At 38.5% G+C, this 23,327-nt stretch overlaps 1 protein-coding gene across 2 annotated transcripts in view; it reads left to right on the plus strand.

Annotated features, from left to right (window-relative positions):
• LOC123498860 (post-GPI attachment to proteins factor 3-like) overlaps positions 1-23,327 on the plus strand; it is a 68,782-nt gene that overhangs the window by 16,999 nt on the left and 28,456 nt on the right. For both annotated transcript variants that reach the window (XM_045246340.1, XM_045246338.1), the window contains 3 exons: positions 18,877-19,001; positions 21,045-21,181; positions 22,117-22,321. In XM_045246340.1, the coding sequence (XP_045102275.1) occupies positions 18,877-19,001; positions 21,045-21,181; positions 22,117-22,321 (467 nt within the window). The remainder of the gene's footprint in view (positions 1-18,876; positions 19,002-21,044; positions 21,182-22,116; positions 22,322-23,327) is intronic.

Genomic DNA, 23,327 nt, shown 5'->3' on the forward strand with positions numbered 1-23,327 from the left:
GACTCCATCTACTGTCTCTACAATTTTCAAGTCAGCAGACTCTATCAAGAAGGCTGGTGAGACCGTATCTTCCTTGGAAGCTAAAAGAACCACCTAAACTCGTGACTCTACAATGGATAAAATGGAAAGCCTTGTGGAAATGTGGTACATAAGTTTTGTATGTGATACAATGATGCGCCCTTTGTTTACATTCCACAGGTTGCCGGTTAGTGTCTTTCCCGTTTTACTCTCCCTCCCTTCATAAATTTAAGATCATCAACATTATAAAGTTACGTACATACATATATTAGTGTACATTATAATGACTTGAATTAAACTGCCTAAATGTTTAACTTCATAATTTTTACTTTCATTAAACCTTTTACTGTACTATGGTGCACTCTCGCTTTGTTTACTCTCAATGAAAGTTCAAATCAGGGGTTAAACTTGTTATAATCGGTTCACTTAACGAAGTTTCGCTTAACGAAGGATTTTTTTAGGAACGTAACCCCTTTGTTAAGTGGGGCCTGTATTATATATATATATATATATATATATATATATATATATATATATATATATATATATATATATATATATATATATATATATATATATATATATATATATATATATATATATATATATATATATATATATATATATATATATATATATATATATATATATATATATATATATATATATATATATATATATATATATATATATATATATATATATATATATATATACAGTCAAACCTCGCCCAACACAACAGTTACGCTCCTGAGCTCGTCATGTAAGGCGAGATTCGTGTTCGGTGAATAATAGGCCCTATGGGAAAATGGGGGTTACGTTCCCAGATCCTCAAAAGAAAAAAAAAAAAAAAATTACCAAAAAGGCTGAAAAAAAACAATAAATGAAGTACCAAGCACATGTTTTATTAAATTATAGTACTAGTACCTTTAGTTTGTTTGCTGGTTGGAGAGGGCTTGAAATATGAAGTGATGGGCCTCTGACTGGCAGATGCTTCCATATGGCGTAAAGTCTCCTTGTAGGGCAAAAGAAGCTCCTCAACACCCCTCTTGAACTTACCATATTTTACGGCTTACAAGACGCACTTTATTTCCTAAAAAATACCCTGAAAAATACTAGTGTGTCTTCCAAGATGAATGTTGTATTGTAAGGCAGCATCCAACCTCAAGTGAGCTTGGACACTTGACAGATAGTGACCTGGATTTGTATGTTGAGTCATTTCATTATGATGTTAGCTTAAGTACCATATAATTTAGCCTTTTATATTATGTAAACTCAGTACTTAGGTGTTACAAGTATTTACAATACCATAATCCTTCCTGCAGCCTACTCAGCGTGTGGAGAAAACTGGCCGCTCCCTCGTCTTATTGCAACACACACATACATGCACACGAACGCACACACATCATGCCAGGTGCCTTTATACCTTTATTATTAGAACATCCAAGTGGCTTACTCATTCAAGCAAGAGTCAAAACTCCACTTGTGAATTGTATTCACACTGATAAAGCCTATGAAGCACGACTGCAAAATAAAATAAATACAAACTGCAGCACTGACATGTTCGGTTTCAGCGATCGGACAAGTACTTCCGTAATGTAAACGAGGTCCAAAACATGCCGTCGACCGCCACTAAAACAAGAAGAGATGGACTGTTTCACTGTGTATGTGTATTTACCTATGATGTTTTTATTTATATAGTTTTAAATTTGTGTTGAGTGCTCCAGCAAATTTGTAATGAGTGGTGAAACAATATTGTCTTGCAGACTCCTTGTTTCTTATGTTTTTGTGTTCTGTGGTCTGGTATATGGTGAATGCGTTCTTGTATGAGAATGACTTTTTTTTCTTAGAAATTTCTTTCAAATATTAGGGTGCGTCTTCCAAGATGCAGCGTCTTTCAAGCCGTAAAATACGGTAATGCTCCTCTCCAGGATGGGATCTGTTTCAGTGAAGAGGGATGTTGCATATTTCATGACTTTCAGCAAATTACGAAGAGTCCAAGACGCTTGGGAGTGGGAGATCAAGTGCATCCACCAGGACCAGCGGGAGATTCAAATGGAGACCAAATTGTGCAATCGCGAGTCAAAGTCTTGCTCGCGAAATATGGGATATTTTACCGATTTGTGTATCTGTAAGTTTTGTGTTCGGTGAATTCGTGTTCGTGAGGTTTGACTGTATATATGTGTGTGTGTTTGACTATATATATATATATATATATATATATATATATATATATATATATATATATATATATATATATATATATATATGGTTACGAACACGCCCATAAAAGCATGAAAAATAATATTAGGTGTCATTCCGTCTTACGTGGTTTAGCGTTGTAAGTGACGTAAACAAACAAGAACTCGTTTTGGGCGCGCGGCGGAAGAATATGCTTTGTTGTGGTTGTAGGGCGAGGAAGACGGCGTCTCAAGTCTCTGTACATACGCCATTTTGGTTGTTTGCACTCTCTCTCTCTCTCTCTTGGTTATGGCTCCCAAGCGAAAGGCAGACTCTTCTGATGTAGTGCATCAAAGAAGAGAAAGGCCATCACCATGGAAGTTAAAGTGGACATTATAAAGAGATCAGAAAAGGGAGAAACACCAACAAACATTGGCCAGTCGCTTGGCCTTAGTCGTTCCACTGTGGCTACCATCATCAAAGATAAAGAGCGCATTATGGAACATGTGAAAGGATCTGCTCCTATGAAAGCGACAGTGATAACCAAGCAGCGTAGTGGTCTAATTATTGAGATGGAAAGATTATTGGCGCTTTGATTGGAAGAACAAAATCGTATTACAGTGAGCCTTATAGTGATTCAGGAGAATGCGAAAAGGTTGTTTGAAGCACTGAAAGAAGAAAAGGAGGAAGGAAGTGAAAGTGAAGAGTTTGTGGCTAGTAGGGGTTGGTTTATGCAATTTAAGGCTCGGGCCAATTACCATAACCTTAAAGTGCAAGGTGAAGCTGCTAGTGGTGATGAGAAAGCAGCAAGTGAATTTCCTAAAGCGTTGGCTGAGATAATTAAGGAGGGGGATTATTCTGCTCATCAAGTGTTCAACGTGGATGAGACAGGCTTATTTTGGAAGCGTATGCCTGACCGCACTTACATCGCCAAGGAGGAGAAGTCAGCACCAGGTCATAAAGCCAGCAAGGACAGGCTAACTTTACTTTTTTGGGGAAATGCTGCTGGCGACTTCAAACTGAAGCCCTTGCTTGTGTATCAGGCTGAAAATCCAAGGGCACTCAAGGGCATTTGGAAGAGTCAACTACCAGTCATTTGGAAGGCAAATAAGAAGGCATGGGTGACACTTGCGGTGTTTGAGGACTGGTTCATCAACTATTTTGTGCCAAGTGTGGAGTGGTATTTGGCCTCCAAGGGTATCCCTTTTAAGGTGTTGCTAGTGCTGGACAATGCCCCTGGACACCCTGCCCACCTGGGAGACTTTAACCCTAATGTCAAGGTGGTTTACCTTCCACCTAATACCACGGCCCTGTTACAGCCTATGGACCAAGGAGTGATAGCTTCGTTCAAGGCCTACTACCTCCGAAGGACAATTGCTATGGCTTTACAGGCAACTGAAACCAAGAAGAATTTGACCCTAAAAGACTTTTGGAAATCCTACAACATCCTTGATGCCGTGAAGAACATTGCTGATTCCTGGGAGGAGGTTAAGCAAACAAACATGAATGGTGTTTGGAAAAACTGTGTCCTCAATTTGTGGGTGATTTCCATGGGTTTGAGAACACAGTTCAGCATGTTATTAAGAATGTTGTTGCCCTGAGTAAGGAAACTGATTTGGAGATGGAGGTTGATGATGTTACAGAGCTGCTGGAATCTCATGGAGAGGAGTTATCTGCTGAGGACCTGATACAACTGGAGAAGCAGATCATAGAGGAAGAAGAAGCACCCACCCCAGAGCCTAGGGCTTTCACAAGGCAGGGCTTGGCAAGAGGTTTTGCTGAGATGCATCAAGCGTTGGCAACTTTTGAGGCTATGGATCCCAACTTTGAAAGATTCACTAAGGTTTCCAGAGGCATCATGGATTTGATGCAATGTTACAAGGAGATCTTGGATGAGAAGAGGTTGCTCTCTGTTCAGACTAACCTGGAGCAGTATTTTAAAAAGGTAGAGAGGCCTGCAACAGATCCTGTACCCTCTACCTCAGCTGCCTCTACTACTCCAGACTCACCTGCCCCAGAATCTCCAGCACCTTCTGAATGTTCTGCCTCACCTCCAGGCTCACCTGCCCCAGTTTTTCCAGCACCTGGAGGTTCTGCCTCACCTCCAGACTCACCTGCCCAAGCATCTCCAGCACCTGAAGGTTCTGCCTCTCGATTCACCAGCCTCAGTATCTCCAGCACCTTCTGCAGCTTCCTCTACACAATAAGCCTGTCTCTCCCTCCCTTGCAATGCCTCCTTCCAGTGTGCAAGCCAACCAAAGGAATAAAGGTAAGATTTTTTTTTTTTTTTCTGATGTTCTGACATACGCCGAAATTCGGGTTACGACTCGTGTCAGGAACGGATCAACGTCATAACCGAGGACTCCCTGTATATATATATATATATATATATATATATATATATATATATATATATATATATATATATATATATATATACAGTAAGGTCTCGGTTTACATCAGAGTTACGTTCCTGAAACATGACGTAAGTTGATTTTGTATGTAACTCGAGTTTCTGTACATTTCAAAGCATATTATCGAGTTTTCAACCAATCATTGTTTATGGTCATTCAGGTAAGTTAAAGGTTATATTGTTATATTATTTACAACTATATAGGAATATGAAACACAAGCTTGTTTTTGTTGTTGATTAGGGCCGTGAACGTGAAGGACTGCAGGTTGCCGAGAGGGGTGAACGCCTGAGGCCGCCAGGAGGGTGGGCAGGTTGAATGTTGTCATGCCCAGGGCAGACAGCTGGGAGCGTAGTGCAGTGCGGTGGGAGTAGAAGCGTGGGCAGCGGGGCAGGAAATGCAATAGGGATCAACAGACAGGCGCAGACGGTGCAAGTGAGCTGCGAGTGTCGTGTGGCCCAGGAGAGGCTCCGGAGTTGTTATTGTTGTGATGGGTGTGCGAGCCCTCAAGGTCGTCAACCTCCCCGTTGTCATGGTAACGGGCTTCCCATTTTCTTCTTCACTCCCTCACACACAGCTGCTGCCTCCCTTCTCATGTCTTTAATTACGTCCTCTTTTTCTTGTAGCATAATAGTTTTCCTTTTCTTAGCATCACTGCTGTCACTAAGAAGTTTTCTCTTTGGTGCCATTGAGCAAGATACTAAGAATTTGAGTCAGTAAACACAGAAGTAGGATAACACTTGCCAGGGGCGACGGTGTGGTGGAACTGAGGCAGGGTGTTATTGTATTCAAGCGTGAGGCGGGGTGTGTGGGTAACCACTAGGCTAACCACCAACAATAACAATAAATCCCGCGCTTTATGATTTATAAATTTTCAATATTTTAAATATTAAATTGCCTTATGGTAGACTGACGTAACTACGAGTTTGACATAACTCGAGACCGACGTAACCGGGACCTTACTATATATATATATATATATATATATATATATATATATATATATATATATATATATATATATATATATATATATCAAGTCAGCAGACTATTAAGAAGGCTGGTGAGATTGTATCTTCCTTGCAAGCTAAAAGAACCACCTGAACTCATGACTCTACAATGGATAAAATGGAAAGCCTTGTGGAAATGTGGTACATAAGTTTTGTATGCGGTACAATGATGCGCCCTTTGTTTACATTCCACAGGTTGCCATTAGTGTCTTTCCTGTTTCACTCTCCCTCCCTTCATAAATTTAAGATCATCAACATTATAAAGTTACGTACATACATACATTAGTGAACATTATAATGACTTGAATTAAATTTAACTGCCTAAATGTTAAACTTCATAATTTTTACTTTCATTAAACCTTTTACTGTACTATGATGCACTCTCGCTTTGCTTACTCTCAATGGAATTTCAAGTCAGGGGTTAAACTTGTTATAATCAGTTCGCTTAACAAAGTTTCGCTTAACGAAGTGTTTTTTAGAACGTAACCCCTTCGTTAAAGGGGGTTGCCTGTATATATATATATATATATATATATATATATATATATATATATATATATATATATATATATATATATATATATATATATATATATATATATATATATATATACAATATATATTTAACGACCCCGTTTAACAGGTTCACACAACGAAATTTCGCTACAACGAAGGTTTCATTTTACTACCATCTGCTCGTTTAACGAACACCAAACTCGCTTTAACGAAATTTTATCCAGGTAATTTTTTCCAAATTTGAAAGCCCCACCATATCATGCAAGCTGACAGGCTTTTGAATACACCAGGAGCTGCTGGTACTAAGGCCTGCCTCAGGAAAATCCTGGGACACCTGTAGAATAAAGATCAAGATCAAGATCAAGCCTCTCGTGGACAACACAGCAACACTCACTCCCAGTCAAAACATAACAGCCTCAGCAGCAGCTTGTCTTCCTAGCTCAACTTACCACCAAAACGCCCTGCAATTGGCCTAGTGTTCTAAGAAGACCAGGAAGTCTCTTACTCTCCAAATGAAGCTAGATATTATTCACAGACATGAGAGGCCAGAAAACTATAGCAGTGCTGGCCACTATCTTGACTCCATATTATACTGTCTCTATTTTCAAGTCAGCAGACTCTATTAAGAAGGCTGGTGAGACCGTATCTTCCTTGCAAGCTAAAGAACCACCTGAACTCTTGACTCTACAATGGATAAAATGGAAAGCCTTGTGGAAATGTGGTACATAAGTTTTGTATGCAGTACAATGATGCGCACTTTGTTTACATTCCACAGGTTGCGGTTAGTGTCTTTCCGTTTCACTCTTCCTCCTTCATAAAGTTAAGATCATCAACATTATAAAGTTACATACATACATACATTAGTGTACATTATAATGACTTAAATTAAACTACCTAAATGTTTAACTTCATAATTTTTACTTTCATTAAACCTTTTACTGTACTATGATGCACTCTCGCTTTGCTTACTCTCAGTGGAAGTTCAAATCAGGGGTTAAACTTGTTATAATCGGTTCGCTTAACGAAGTTTCGCTTAACGAAGTGTTTTTAGAACGTAACCCGCTAAGAGGTTACGTTAAAAACACTTTGTTAAGCGAACTCGTTAATGAACTGATTATAACAAGTTTAACCCGATTTCAACTTCCATTGAGAGTAAACAAAGCGAGAGTGCATCATAGTACAGTGAAAAGTTTAATGAAAGTAAAAATTATGAAGTTAAACATTTAGGTAGTTTAATTTAAGTCATTATAATGTACACTAATGTATGTATGTGTAACTTTATAATGTTGATGATCTTAACTTTATGAAGGGAGGAAGAGTGAAACGGAAAGACACTAACCGCAACCTGTGGAATGTAAACAAAGTGCGCATCATTGTACTGCATACAAAACTTATGTACCACATTTCCACAAGCTTTCCATTTTATCCATTGTAGAGTCACGAGTTCAGATGGTTCTTTTAGCTTGCAAGGAAGATACGGTCTCACCAGCCTTCTTAATAGAGTTTGCTGACTTGAAAATAGAGACAGTATAATATGGAGTCAAGATGGTGGCCAGCACTGCTATAGTTTTCTGGCCTCTCATGTCTGTGAATAATATCTAGCTTCACTTGGAGAGTAAGAGACTTCCTGGTCTTCTTACGAACACTAGGCCAATTGCAGGGCGTTTTGGTGGTATGTTGAGCTAGGGAAGACAAGCTGCTGCTGACGCTGTTATGTTTTGACTGGGGAGTGAGTGTTGCGCGTGTTGTCCACGATAGGCTTGATCTTGATCTTGATCTTTATTCTATAGGTGTCCCAGGATTTTTCCTGAGGCAGGCCGTAGTACCAGCAGCTCCTGGTGTATTCAAAAGCCTGTCAGCTTGTGTGATATGGTGGGGCTTTCAAATTTTTAAAAAAATTACCTGGATAAAACTTCATTAAAGCGAGTTTGGTGTTTGTTAAACGAGCAGATGGTAGTAAAATGAAACTTTCGTTGTAGTGAAATTTCGTTGTGTAAACCTTCGTTAAACGGGGGTTGCCTGTATATATATATATATATATATATATATATATATATATATATATATATATATATATATATATATATATACAGGCAACCCCTGCTTAACAAAGGGGTTACGTTCCTGAAAAACCCTTCATTAAGCGAACCAATTATAACAAGTTTAAACCCTGACTTGAGCTTCCATTGAGAGTAAACAAAGCGAGAGTGCATCGTAATACAGTAAAAGGTTTAATGAAAGTAAAAATTATGAAGTTAAACATTTAAACAGTTTAATATAAGACAAAGTCAATATAATGTACACTAATGTATGTATATAAATAACTTTATAATGTTGATGATCTTAAATTTATGAAGGGAGGGAGAGTTGAGCGCTCCAGGAAGTACGCTAGCTGGCAACCTGTGAAATGTAAACAAAGGGCGCATCATTGTACCACATACAAAACTTATGTACCACATTTCCACAAGGCTTTCCATTTTATCCATTGCAGAGTCACGAGTTCAGGTGGTTCTTTTAGCTTGCAAGGAAGATATGGTCTCACCAGCCTTCTTAATAGAGTCTACTGACTTGAAAATAGTGGAGACAGTAGATGGAGTCAAGATGGTGGCGAGCAATGCTATTAGTTTTCTGGCCTCTCTCGTGTCTGTGAATAATATCCAGCTTCACTTCGAGAGTAAGAGACTTCCTGGTATTCTTAGCAACTCTAGGTGACATTGCAGGGCTGGTTGCAGGGCGTTTTGGTGGCTTGTTGAGCGAAGGAAGACGAGCTGCTGCTGGACACTGTTATTGTTTTGAGCTGAGAGTAGGAAAGGTTAGGGGAGTGAGTGGTGCGCGTTTTGTCCACAAGAGACACTGGTGTATTCAAAAGCCTGGTGACTTGCGTGATATGGCGGGGTTTTCAAACTTGGAAAAAATTACCTGGATAAAATTTTGTTAAAGTGAGTTTGGTGTTTGTTAAACGAGTAGATGGTAGTAAAAGGAAACATTCGTTGTAGTGAAATTTCGTTGTGTGAATGTTCATTAATCAGGGGTTGCCTGTACTTGTTTTGTACTTATTAATTTTTAGGCAACATTGCTGGTGTGTGGTACAGTTCTTGCTCCTTCACATGATAAGCTGATAATAAAAAAAGTGAAAAAAAATGCAAAAATTTCTAGCATTAGCTTATGTGCGTAGCACATCCACCATCAACAAAGCACAAGTGGTGACCGGCCTTGAGAGGTCATGTTGACTAGTGTTTAGGTATTTGAGATGTCAACTAATGATTTATTTAATTAATTCTGTTATTTGTAAGAAATTGTCTATATATATATTCACCAGCCATCTGCCTTTGCTTTATCCAATTAACAATTTTTCCATTTCTTCCACTGCTGCAGGTTGCTTAAATTGCTTTTTCACACCAGTCGCCGCATCAGCTCTTTTAATGAGCTGTCTTCTTCAGTATCGTGGCTACTGTAGATTTAGCCATACAATACTCAACTGCAAGATCGGTTATTCTTCCTCTTTTCTCATATTTATCAATAATCTCCCTTTTCCATTCGATGGTTGTCAGTACATTCTTTCTTGTAGGCTTTTTCTCTCCACTAACAAGCCTCTTCGGTGCCAGTGTAAGCTTCTAAATCTGAAAAAAACCCTTTAGAGAGAAAGTGCAGGACAATGTTATTCTTACGACAGTGAAGGATCAACTAGCTGCGGTGGACCAGTGGGGCGCGTGGGGCGGTGGGAAGGGAGAGACCCTTTGTCTACAGCCAAGTGGACGGACATTGGACTAATAGGTATTTTTTCGAGTATTAAGACGAAATATTGCGTTTGACTATTGAAAAGTTTGACTATTTAGACGTTCGAGTATTGAGTCTCCACTGTATTGTAGATTTGTATAATAATTGGAATCTGGTAACTCTTATTAGCAATGAGAGTCACATAACTCGGCCGACAAGCACAGTCCTGTAGAGGCAACCATGGGTGACACACCAGCGCATTGCTAGAAGGGAGTACAGGCAACCCCCGCTTAAAGAAGGGGTTACGTTCCTAAAAAACACTTCGTTAAGCGAAACTTCATTAAGCGAACCGATTATAACAAGTTTAACCCTGATTTCAACTTCCATTGAGAGTAAGCAAAGTGAGAGTGCATCGTAGTACAGTAAAAGGTTTAATGAAAGTAAAAATTGTGAAGTTAAACATTTAGGTAGTTTAATTTAAGTCATTATAATGTACGCTAATGTATGTATGTACGTAACTTTATAATGTTGATGATCTTAACTTTATGAAGGGAGGGAGAGTGAAACGGGAAATACGCTAACCGGCAACCTGTGGAATGTAAACAAAGTGCGCATCATGGTACCGCATACAAAACTTATGTACCACATTTCCACAAGGCTTTCCATTTTATCCATTGTAGAGTCACGAGTTCAGGTGGTTCTTTTAGCTTTCAAGGAAGATGGTCTCACCAGCCTTCTTAATAGAGTCTGCTGACTTGAAAATAGTAGACAGTAGATGGAGTCAAGATGGTGGTAAGCAATGTTATTAGTTTTCTGGTCTCTCTCTTGTCTGTGAATAATACCCAGCTTCACTTCGAGAGTAAGACACTTCCTGGTCTTCTTAGGAACGTTAGGCCACATTGCAGGGCGTTTTGGTGGTAAGTTGAACTAGGGAAGATGAGCTGCTGGTGACGCTGTTATGTTTTGATTGGGGAGTGAGTGGTGCACGTGATCTGGATCTTGATCTTGATGCTACAGGTGACGCAGAATTTCTTCTGAGTCAGGCCTTTGTATCGACAGCGCCTGTGTTGTCCACGAGAGGCTTGATCTTGATCTTTATTCTACAGGTGTGTCAGGATTTCTCCTGAGGCAGGCCTTAGTACCAGCAGCTCCTGGTGTATTCAAAAGCCTGTCAGCTTGCATGATACGGTGGGGCTTTCAAATTTGGAAAAAATTACCTGGATAAAACTTTGTTAAAGCGAGTTTGGTGTTCGTTAAACGAGCAGATGGTAGTAAAATGAAACCTTCATTGTAGCGAAATTTCGTTGTGTGAACCTTCGTTAAAGGGGGTTGCCTGTATGTGAGATTTATGAACGTTGCTTTGAGGGTTGGTCTCTGTCTCTCAGATCACTATCAGAATCACTACTGGAGTCTCCACTTTCTTCTGTCTCAATAAAAAAAATCACTGTCTTCTTTTTCATCACTATCCTCAATGTCACTATAGAGTGACACTAACATAACATTACTCAGTAATATTTCCTCCCTCCATGTCACTGGGGTTGTGAGATGTTGCCTCGGAATAGGAAAAGATGACCTAATGTGAGGGAACATATGTTTCAAGGCTTGAGGAGGTGAACGAGAAAAGTTGCCAGATACCTCCACTTGCCCCAGGACCAATAGTGAGGGGAAGAGATTCAAATGTTTAGTGTCGAAAAATCATGATTCCCTGAATGATCCCCACCTCTCCACACGCGACTCTATAATCATCCTGAAACGATCACCGTACGTTAAGGGTTAAGGATGCGCACCGGCATTGGTATACTGGTATTACCAGTATTACCAGTAATACGGTATCAGAACGGTACAGTGTCGGCTGCAAGAAAAGAGATGCCAGAGCTTTGTATATGACCAAATGTGCGGCCGTTTGATTACCAGATATTTTCACCACTAATAAACCTTTGGTGTTAATGTAAGTTTATAAATGAAAAACTACAGACAAAATGAATGAGAATATTATTCTGATGACTGCAGCAGCACAAGTCACAACTGGCAGAGGGGGAACAGGGACACCAAGGAGCTTTTGTTTACAACCATGGGTGTGGACGTTCGACTATAAGGTATTTCTTTGAGTATTGAGTTGAACTTTTGTGTTCGAGTATTTAGATGTTTGAGTACAGTAAGCCCTCGTTTTACACTAGTTGAGTATACGATAAATTCGCAGATATGGTAATTTACAATTACTACAATTTTTTCGATTTACGATAAAAAATTCGCACATACGATATTTAAAATTCCCGCTGCCTGTGATTGTGGCGCTGCACTGCGCACTGCGACAAACAACAAACCAGTCACTTTCGCGCCACCACAACGAATATCAGTGAGACTGTGCTCGGTGATTTACTTACATTATTCTCTGCATTTAAGACCAATTCCTGTCCAAAATGTCACCAAAACGTAACTTGGATCTTGGTGAAGAAGTGAGTAAGGTTAAACGAGCTAGGAAAAGTTTAACGTTGAAAACGAAGCTTGATATAGTCAAGAGAAAAGGATTTGGGGAAGGCTCGTCAGCTATAAGCTGTTCCATGAATTTACCACAGTCAACAGTTGCTACTGTTTTGAGGAATGCTTTAAGTGTTAAGGAGGCAGCAGGTAATGCTTTAAGCCTAAGCCTTCAAGTAAAATTGCTCACAAAACATCGGGAACCCATTATGGATCGGATGGAGAGTTTACTTAAAATTTGGATAGACAGCCAAACACGCCAGCATGCCCCACTCGTTGAGCCTCATTTCAGAAAAGGCCCTGTCTATTATTGAAACCTTGAAGGTTGAGATGGATGTGAGGGATGTGCAGTTCAAGGCCAGCAAAGGCTGGTTTGATCGTTTTCAGCGTCGGTCCAACCTACATAATGTGAAGGTGTCAGGTGAAGCCGCCAGTGCTGATCATGAAGCTGCACAGAAGTTCAAGCCAGAGTTAGCTAAATTAATTGCTGAGAAGGGTTACAGTGCAAAGCAAGTGATCAATTATGATGAAACAGGCCTTTTTTGGAAGAAAATGTCCTCCAAGACGTACATAAGTAAAGAAGAAAAACATGCCAAAGGTTTTAAAGCTGCCAAGGACAGAGTCACACTTCTCTTGGGAGGAAATGCTGAAGGCGACCTGAAACTGAAGCCAATGTTGATATACCACTCAGAAATTCCAAGAGCATTGAAAGGACTAATCAAAGATTATTTACCTGTCGTGTGGAGATCAAACAAGAAGGCCTGGCTTACTACAACCATACACCAGGACTACTTCAGCTCTTACTTGGCACCTAAACTAACTGAATACGCCTCTGCAAATAATATAGCAAATCGGTTTCTTCTCATCCTGGACAACGCTCCCAGTCATCCAAAGTGTATGGAAGATTGGGCTGAGAACATTGAAGTGGTGGTCCTTCCTCCCAACACTACTTCACTGATCCAGCCAATGGATCAAACCGTAATTAAAACCTTTAAGGCTTACTACCAACGCCGCATGATGAAGCAGCTGATTAAAGGCACAGATGGACCTGATAAACCCACTCTCATGGAATGGTGGAAATCATACAACATCAGACATGCCATTGACAACATTAGAGCCTCTTGGGAGGAGGTGGAAAGCTCTACAGTGAATGCTGCCTGGGGAAAATTGTGGCCAGAGTGTTGTAACAACTTTCGAGGTTTCTTGGATTCCATAACTGAAGTGAAAAAGGATATTGTCAGGCTATCCCATGAAGTGGGCTTTACTGAAGTGGATGAGGAGGATTTAGATGGCTTGTTGCAGAGTCATGCAAAGCCTCTGAGCAACGAAGAGCTTTTAGAGTTGGAGAGAGCAGCTGCTGAGAAGGAAGAGGAGGAAGAAAATGAACAAGAACCAGTTCGTGGATTAGACATCAAGACTCTGCAAAAAGCTTTCAATTTAATTGACTCTGCAATGGAATTGCTGCAAGAACAAGACCCTAACCCCAAAAGGAGTAGCAATGTGGCTAATCAGATGGAACAGGCAATAAAAATCTACCGAGAATTATATGACGCGAAACGTAAGAATGCGAAACAGTCCACAATCTTGTCTTTCTTCAAACATGTAGGAAGCCCATCCACTTCACCCACTGGACCTTCAACTTTATCAATTAAAGCCAAGTCATCAACTTCAAATGACAAGTTTGAAGGAAATAAGTCACCTGCTTCACACTTGGCCAGTGCGTCACCCACTTCATCCGCTGTATTAGCTAATCGTTCTCCCATGAGCCCTCCTTCCGAGTAGGCAGGCGAGGTCCCTGCTGTCCCTTAGCCTCAGTAGGGACAAAGGAAGGGCACAAATGGTCCTTTAGCCTCGGAAAGGACGTATACAGAAGATTAACATTAAGAAAGGTAAGTTAAAGTGTTCATGTTGTTCATTTTTTTTTTTTTTTTTTTCCGGTAATACACGGCTTGTCCAGTTTGTTTACTTTTTTCGATTGACTTTCATACTGAGCTGGAACGTATTCCTATCTAATACATGTTAAAATGGGTTCGGTTTACATTAATTTCGGTTTACAATAGCTTTTTGAGGAACGCATTTCTAGTGTAAAACGAGGACTTACTGTATTGAGTCTCCACTGTGTATATATATATATATATATATATATATATATATATATATATATATATATATATATATATATATATATATATATATATATATATATATATATATATATATATATATATATATATATATATATATATATACAGTGGTACCTCGACATATGAATTTCATTCGTTGCGTGACGATCATTGTATATAAAAAAAAATCATATATCAAATAAATTTTTCCCATAGAAATGAATGGAAATAGAATTAATTTGTTCTTGTGATATGAATTTACGGACCCCCAAAAAAAATTAACATGCTTTAAATACTAACCTAATATAGATTTAATATGAGATATTTCGTGTCCTCTTGCACTCTCTTGCAAGTTGCAATAACACGATTGTGTGAGATAATCAATAATAACCTTAAGGCAATATATTATACACTGCTAAATTTTCTACATTTAATTAGATTAAAACTACGTACACAATACTCATCAGTAATTACTTCAACAAGTAGCAAATTATCCTTTCATATACGTGACACAGTTCTCAAAAGTTTCTCATCAAAATCCAAGCATCAAAATTCAAAGTCAAAATCACTCAACATATTCTAATAAGTTCAAATCACACAACATATCAAATCAACACAAATCTTAAATCTAAACATCCTACAAATATAACATCCTAAATTATTATTTCCTCCTCTACTCCATGAAGGGATAATTAACTAAGACTGCATCACCAACTGTTAAGCTTCACTTACTAATACAAGAGTGATCTTCTCCATGTCGCCTGTGACGCCTCTCTGGTCCGGAGCCTGCGACCTTCTCCCTTCAGCTCTATTTTCTTGACTCCCAAGAAAGGACCTCTCTTCCTAAGCTACATCTTATTTTATCTTATTTATTTATATATATATATATATATATATATATATATATATATATATATATATATATATATATATATATATATATATATATATATATATATATATATATATATATATATATATATATATATATATATATATATATATATATATATATCCAGGCAGAAATGCACACCTTACCAAAGTCACACCCATAGGTGTGGCAATGTACTTTTTAAACCAATCCCTAGTAATACACATGTTATTTTTCACACCTCTAGGCGTGGCAATGCATCTTGACCCAATCCACAGTAACACAAGTCACCCAGACACACCCTTAGGCATGGGCAAATATATCTTGACCCAATCCACAGTAATACAGTTACCCAAACACACCCTGAGGTGTGGCAAGGTATATTTTGACCCAGTCCACAAAAAATACATTCTCCATAGACACGTCCCTAGGCGTGCCTAGGCATGGCACAATATACTTCACCCAATCCTGGTAACCCTCGCCTGTAGTGACCTTTTCCTCAGGTCAGGACTATGTGTGCCTCCACTGAATTCCTTTCAACCGCCACCCATATATTTCTGTCAAATCCTCTCATTTCTATGTTTACATGTTATGTTTGAGTCTGGTCATGGGTAGACTTTTGGGCAGACCGTCGATTTGTTACAGTCAAGCCCCTACCAAAAATCCTACTACATGGTACAATGTTTTTCTACTTTTCTCTATTTTTTCTCTTCCTCCTTTTTCTGTTTCTCCTTCTATTCTCTTTTCTTGTTTCTTCCCTCTTATTTCTTCTTTCTTCTTTGATTGCATCAGGTTACCACAGATAAATACAGTGTTTATTGTATGCATGATATAAATGAACTATATTGCCCAAAATAACAACTTAGCCTGCAAAACTTGGAACACATCGATAGGTATTCATCACGCAAGACTCGGGCACGTCGATAGACGTTTAAGCTTTTTATGGTTATATTTTTGCTATTTTCTTCTCATTTTCTTTGCTTGTGAGCTGGCAACAATCATCAGGAGTAAACATATGCTCTACATCACTGTGTCACCAACGATGGATGGTGGGAGTGACAATGATTTTACTGTGTCTGATTCTGCCACACTCTCGAGCGCCTTTCTTCTATACCTCAGGTCTCTCACCATGTTACGGGGAGACAACTTTTGAATGAGAGTGGTATCAGAACAGGTGACAGGAGAGAGAGAGAGAGAGAGAGAGAGAGAGAGAGAGAGAGAGAGAGAGAGAGAGAGAGAATAAAAAGGGAGGATACAAGGAGCTCGTTTTTCTATCGCTTTTGCTAAGGCCGCTGAACCTGATCGGACATAAGGCCACATGAACTGATGATACTACCTCATTCAACCAGTGATATTTTGGTAACCATGACATCTAGAGACTTCTGGTTTTTTGTATTGTAAAGAGGAAGAGTTGCTTGTGGGCAGAACACCATTTGTACTCACTTGTTTATTGAATTTTTAAGTGTAATCAGTATGTGAATACAGTAAGTCCTCGTTATATGGTAGTTCTTTATCCAGTAAATTCAGTTACGGTATTTGGAAATTACTACCCTCAATTCGATATACGGTAAGAAAAATTCACAGATATGGTATCTGCTCATGTCATCCGAGAGGGCCTAGCGCGGGGTAGCAGGGGTGATGACGTCATCCACACCTCTCCGCTACTCACAGTACTGACTTCAACTTGACCTTAGTAATGAAATACTGCGGTATTTCATTATCACTATCACTCACTGCCATGGAGTCGAGGTTATCCTCATGGCATGAGCGTATATGAATACTAAGATATGATACCAATTGTAGCAGGCAATAGAGGAGTGGAAACAAATATCATGGGAAAAGACAACACGCAGGCTAAAAGGGCCACAAGAAGAAGAAGCGTCCGAGTCGCCGCGAGTCTCCCACTTTGTCTGTGGCTCATCTCCTCTCTGCTTTATTTTTTGGTATTCCATTATGATTTCACTTTATGCATTACAAAACAATCCTTTCTTGGGGGCAAGGTTTGTAAAAAGCTAATAAAAATGTTGTTTTGTGAACATAAATGTAAGAATGTGAGAGAATTTGTACGTAGCTCCTCTAACTTCCAATGACTCATATGACATCATAAAAGTAGTGGTACAACGGTGTCCCAGTATGCTGCCAAACGTATATATAATTTTTTTTTTTTAACCGATGTGGTATGTTGGGGACCAGCCCAGAATGCATCCTCCCCTATTTCCATTATTTCCTATGGGAAAATTATGTCCGCTTAATGAATTTTCGCTCTACAAACAGCTTTGACACCCCCTATCCTGTTCGTTAAGCGGAGTATTACTGTGTATATATATATATATATATATATATATATATATATATATATATATATATATATATATATATATATATATATATATATATATATATATATATATATATATATATATACATACATACAGACAACCCCTGCTTAACGAACGGGTTACGTTCCTAAAAAACAGTTCGTTGCGTGAATTTTCGTTAAGCGAACCAATTATAACAAGTTTGACCCCTGACTTAAACTTCCATTGAGAGTAAACAAAGTGAGAGTGCATCGTAATGCAGTAAAAGGTTTAATGAAAGTAAAAATTATGAAGTTAAACATTTAAGCAGTTTAATTTAAGACTTAAGTCATTATAATGTAGACTAATGTATATATGTAAGTAAATTTATAATGTTGATGATCTTAAATTTTTGAAGGGAGGGAGAGTGGAGTGGGAAATATGCTATCAGGCAACCTGTGGAATGTAAACAAAAGGCACATCATTGTACAGCACACAAAACTTAAGTACCACATTTCCACAAGGCTTTCCATTTTATCCATTGCTAAGTCATGAGTGTGGGTGGTTCTTTTAGCTTGCAAGGAAGATATGGTCTCACCAGCCTTCTTAATAGAGTCTGCTGTCTTGAAAATAGTAGAGACAGTAGATAGAGTCAAGTCATGGTGGCGAGCAATGCTATTAGTTTTCTTGCCTCTCGTGTCTGTGAATAATAATATCCAGCTTCACTTCGTGAGTAAGAGACTTCCTGGTCTTCTTAGCAACGCTAGGTGACATTGCAGGGCTGGTTGCAGGGCGTTTTGGTGGCATGTTGAGCGAGGAAAGACAAGCTGCTGCTGGACACTGTTATTGTTTTGAACTAAAAGCAGGGAAGGGAAGGGGAGTGAGTGGTGCATGTTTTGTCCACAAGAGTCGCTGGTGTATTCAAAAGCCTGTCAGCTTGCGTGATACAGCGGGGCTTTCAAACTTGGAAAAAATTGCCTGGATAAAATTTTGTTAAAGCAAGTTTGGTGTTCATTATGTGAGCAGATGGTAGTAAAAGGAAACGTTTGTTGTAGTAAAATTTTGTTGTGTAAACATTTGTTAATCAGGGGTTGCCTGTATATATATATATATATATATATATATATATATATATATATATATATATATATATATATATATATATATATATATATATATATATATATATATATATATATATATATATATATATATATATATATATATATTATTTATTTATTTATTTTTCTCCAGATATGCATCAATGCTTGGGTGTGGTCAGTTGTGTTTCATGCCCGAGATACTCCATGGACAGAACGTCTAGACTATTTTTGTGCTTTCTCCATGGTTCTCTTCTCCTTGTTTGGTCTCATTGTCAGGTACGTATGGAGGTATGGGAGGCTCTCTTTGAAAACTATTCTGTAATACTATCAATACCATACCCTAAGATAAGTTGATTGCCAAAGGTCAGCTGGCCCATATATAACACAGATGCTGAACTCTCAATCTCAAGAATTGCCATTTTCCATGGTCATCTGGAAATATATCCAGTCTTCTATTGAAACTAGAATGTCTACTTTCTTACTAAATTTAATCCACTTGTCACAACCCTATTTAAAGAAATATTTGCCTATATATTTTAAGTTATATTCAAGAACTTTTTTTTTTTTTTATCTTTGTTGAATGTTTACCTACCTTATCTTAATCACAAATCACCCTAAGCTTTTGTCATGAATGGTGTTAAGATAAGTTTTTCTGCCTCAGGATGATCTTTATCATTCTTATATGTCTATTTACATCCATTCTGTAATAGAGACCAGACCTGAACTGCAGAATCTAAGTACTGCGTAAATAAAGCTACATAAGTAGAACCTTAGAATCACATTTCAAGTGTATTACTGTGGCTCCATTTACTAGTTAAACAAAGGATTCTTATATGTTGCTATTTTTTAGACCAGAGATGAGAAAATATCATCATTCCAGAATTTCTAGCTATACCATGTAGTCTATATTATTGTTAAATTATCTCTCTCTGATAGTGTCTAATCTTGCTTTAATGGAGTATGAGTCATGACATATCTTGGCAGTCTTGATTTAGGTAAATTTAAAGGTGGTCTCAGTTAGGTATAAAGATACAGAATAGGAAATAATTACATAACCTAATGATCATGACCAGTTTTATTAATGGTGCAAACATCCTACTTGTATTCCTGTCCGTCCCGGAGGTACGCCCAACATTCTTAACTTTATTCTTACCTCTAATCCTTCTGCTTATACTGTTACCCTATTGGATAATGAAGTTGTTACAGCACATAATGTGCATAACTTTAAGGAAAAATTGGATAAATGGAAACATGGAAACAGGACACTATGAGCCCCGCTCGAACCCTGTACAATACAACTAGGTAAATACACACACACACACACACACACACACACACACACACACACACACACACACACACACACACACACACACACACACACACACACACACACACACTGTAATAACATTGTACATTATAATAACAATGTACAAGATAGTCAATGGCATTGAAAAGATAGACAAGGAAGACCTAGTGTTGTTGACAGAAGAAGATGGATATTGGAAAATACAGTTTTCCACATAGAACAGTGGAAAAGTGGAATGCATTGGATAATGAAGTTGTTACAGCACATAATGTGCATAACTTTAAGGAAAAATTAGATAAATGGAGGTATGGAGACAGGACACTATGAGCTCTACTCGAACCCTGTACAATACAACTAGGTAAATACACACTGTATAGTGTAGAGGCTGTCCTGCCATTACAATTTTAACAAAGTTATAGTAAATATCAGAATATATGGTCTTGTTTCCAAGAATGGAGGTGATAGGGGGATATGATGAATATAGAAACAAGGATGAACTTGGCTTGAGAAAAGATTTGTGACTTATTGACACATCATGAGTCCTTTTGTTTCTGCTTGGTTTCAGCTGTCACAATACATATTTTGTCAGCTTAAGTGATACTTGTTTGCCTGATAAAACATTAGTTCCTGCAGAACCCAGTGGAAAGTGTTTCAAACAAAATATTTGCAGATTAGAAGTAAATGTGGAAATACAGAAAGCCTAATTGTGAGTTTTAGCTAATTGATTCAATTTGACAAACATTATCTGTAACCATGGAGAAAAGAAAATGTCTCACAGTCCAGACACTTAAAGAAGCAGTTAAGACAATTTGAAGATTTTAGTGGCTTTTTTTTAGTCATCTGTGTGGTGCCATTGGTTGTGGACAGTATGATATGTAGTATGTTACTTCAGTACAATGGGAAAATGAAATATGAAACATGTGATTTGCTGAAAAGTGCAGTTCACGTAGGTTTTGAATACAAAGTTAGAATCTGTTGACCTGTTTTGATATATATATTTATTTTTACAGGTTACTTGGTCCTCGTCAAGCAATCTTAAGGGATATTGTTGCTGCAGGTGGTGTTTTCTTCTTCACTTACCATGTTTGGTATTTGAGTAAAGGAAGATTTGATTATGGATACAATATGAAAGTCAATTTAATCGTAGGTAAGAAATAACTAGATGAGATAACAGGGCTTTACTTTATTTAAAAACTCTTACAGACATGTACAAATGTGTAAGAAAGACCCAGGCAGGGCCGGACTGGGAGGCTTTCGGGCCAGGAGTCATTCATGTAACCAGCCACCCTGGCCTTGCCCACACATGCATATTCTTACCTATACCTATATGCATGGGCACACATGTACACACATGCACATGTCACACACTCCTCCCTCCACACACTCTGTGTGGTTATTTGGGAGTGTTGGGGCAGGTGTTAATCAAAACAAACCAATTGTCTTGCCCTCCTCACATGCTACTAGCCTGAGTGGCCTCTGGCCTGGCCTGCCTCTCTGACTTGGAAAAGAAAAAATCAGAGCACACCAGCAGCCTGTAAAGAGAGAGAGAGAGAGAGAGAGAGAGAGAGAGAGAGAGAGAGAGAGAGAGAAAGGACAGGCCAGCAGGCCAATCATAGGTCGGTGCATTGCGAATACTCCCTATGGCAAGTCCAGGCCTGGATCCATGTATATATTTATCAAGTGAAGAGAAAATATGAATGCAATAATACAGCAGCACTATTATATCATTATTTGTACAAAATGAAATTTCAGATATAACAATCTGGCCTTTCCTCCAGTTAGTTTGCTACATTTTACAACTAGGTGAAAACACTGCTCAGTGGTACATTCCCCATAATCCTCCACCTCTTACTCAGCAAGATGAGGTTCACACTATTCACAGCATATTTTTTTGTAATTATGAAGAAATTTGTATTATAAAAATACTAGTGTCATAAATACATTTAGTTTAAATCAACATTTCTATTTAGAAGCTTGTGTTAGATTTCATATATGCATTGTATCTTGGGTATATTGAATGGCTTTGAATGGGTTGGATGCTTAGAAACTTGTGATAGATTTCATACAGGCATTGTATTTCAGGTGTGTTGAATGGCTTTGGATGGGTTGGATGGTCTCTACCACGAATGAAAAGCAGACCTTATGTCCAATGGTGTGTCTACACTGTAGTATTTGCGATGGCATCGATGCTGCTGGAGCTTTGGGATTTTCCTCCATTACTGTGGACATTTGATGCCCATGCATTGTGGCATTTTGTTACTGCACCCCTTCCTTTCATGTGGTACAGGTAAGCTAATGTCTTGGTGTAGTTGTTACATGAAAAGAAAACATAGCATGAAATTAATGCACAGGTAATCAAGTATGGAAATAGTTTAGTTTTTGCACTAAAAGCAAATTACATGTACCCTATTTTAGGCTTTCAAGGTTAAGAAAATGATCTGGTGCCATCTATGGGAGGCTGTATTGTATGATAGGTAGGTAAAAGGGGATAAAAGCAAAACCTGTAATGTGGAATGGCAGCACCTTTATAAAGTGGGGGACAGGTTGACTGAAGTCAGGAAATACTTTAACAAATTATTAGGTGGTACACAATTGCCTGGAGAATTCAGAACAATGAAGCTAGAAATTTCTCTGGCATTTTTCATGGGTCTGGCACTGAAGATAACTGAGAGTTATGAGCTGCCCTCATGGAAAGTGCTCAAGGCCAAGATACCAGAACATGAAGAGTGGTGCCTCTAAACCTTCCTTAACTCCTTCCATACAAGATTGTACGCATGTATGAGAATTGGTTTCTCGTACACACATACAAGCTCGAATGGCTGTTCAAGATTGGCAATGGTGTTTCAATAGAAAAATCAAATGATTGCATTATGGCTTGGGGTGCTGTCTGAGGTCTTGTATGTGTGCACAGACACACTAGGGAAACCCCTCCCCACTATTCTAGTAGCCAATTAGTATGTTGCTTTAGGCCTACATCACAGCCTCTTAGCCAGTGTCCTGGCAGGATAGGAGTTTTCTTCAGTTTGATTTATGCAATCATTTTGAGTGGATCTTTGCTGCCTGTGTGGACTTCATTAGTAGCCATGGGTGACACCAAGCCTTCTGACTCTAACTTTGAGTACCTTCCTGGTGATGATAATAGTGATAGTGGTGAAAGTGACTATGAATGTAAGAGTAAAGATGATTTTATGGACGAAATTGAGCCTGTGATAAATGTTGTCTGATCTGTTCAGTGACGCACAGCCAGACCCAGTCCCCATGTTCAGTGCCAGGGCTGACAACCTTAACCCTGC

This window comes from Portunus trituberculatus, chromosome 48 (assembly GCF_017591435.1).
Source record: "Portunus trituberculatus isolate SZX2019 chromosome 48, ASM1759143v1, whole genome shotgun sequence".
Lineage (NCBI taxonomy): Eukaryota > Metazoa > Arthropoda > Malacostraca > Decapoda > Portunidae > Portunus > Portunus trituberculatus.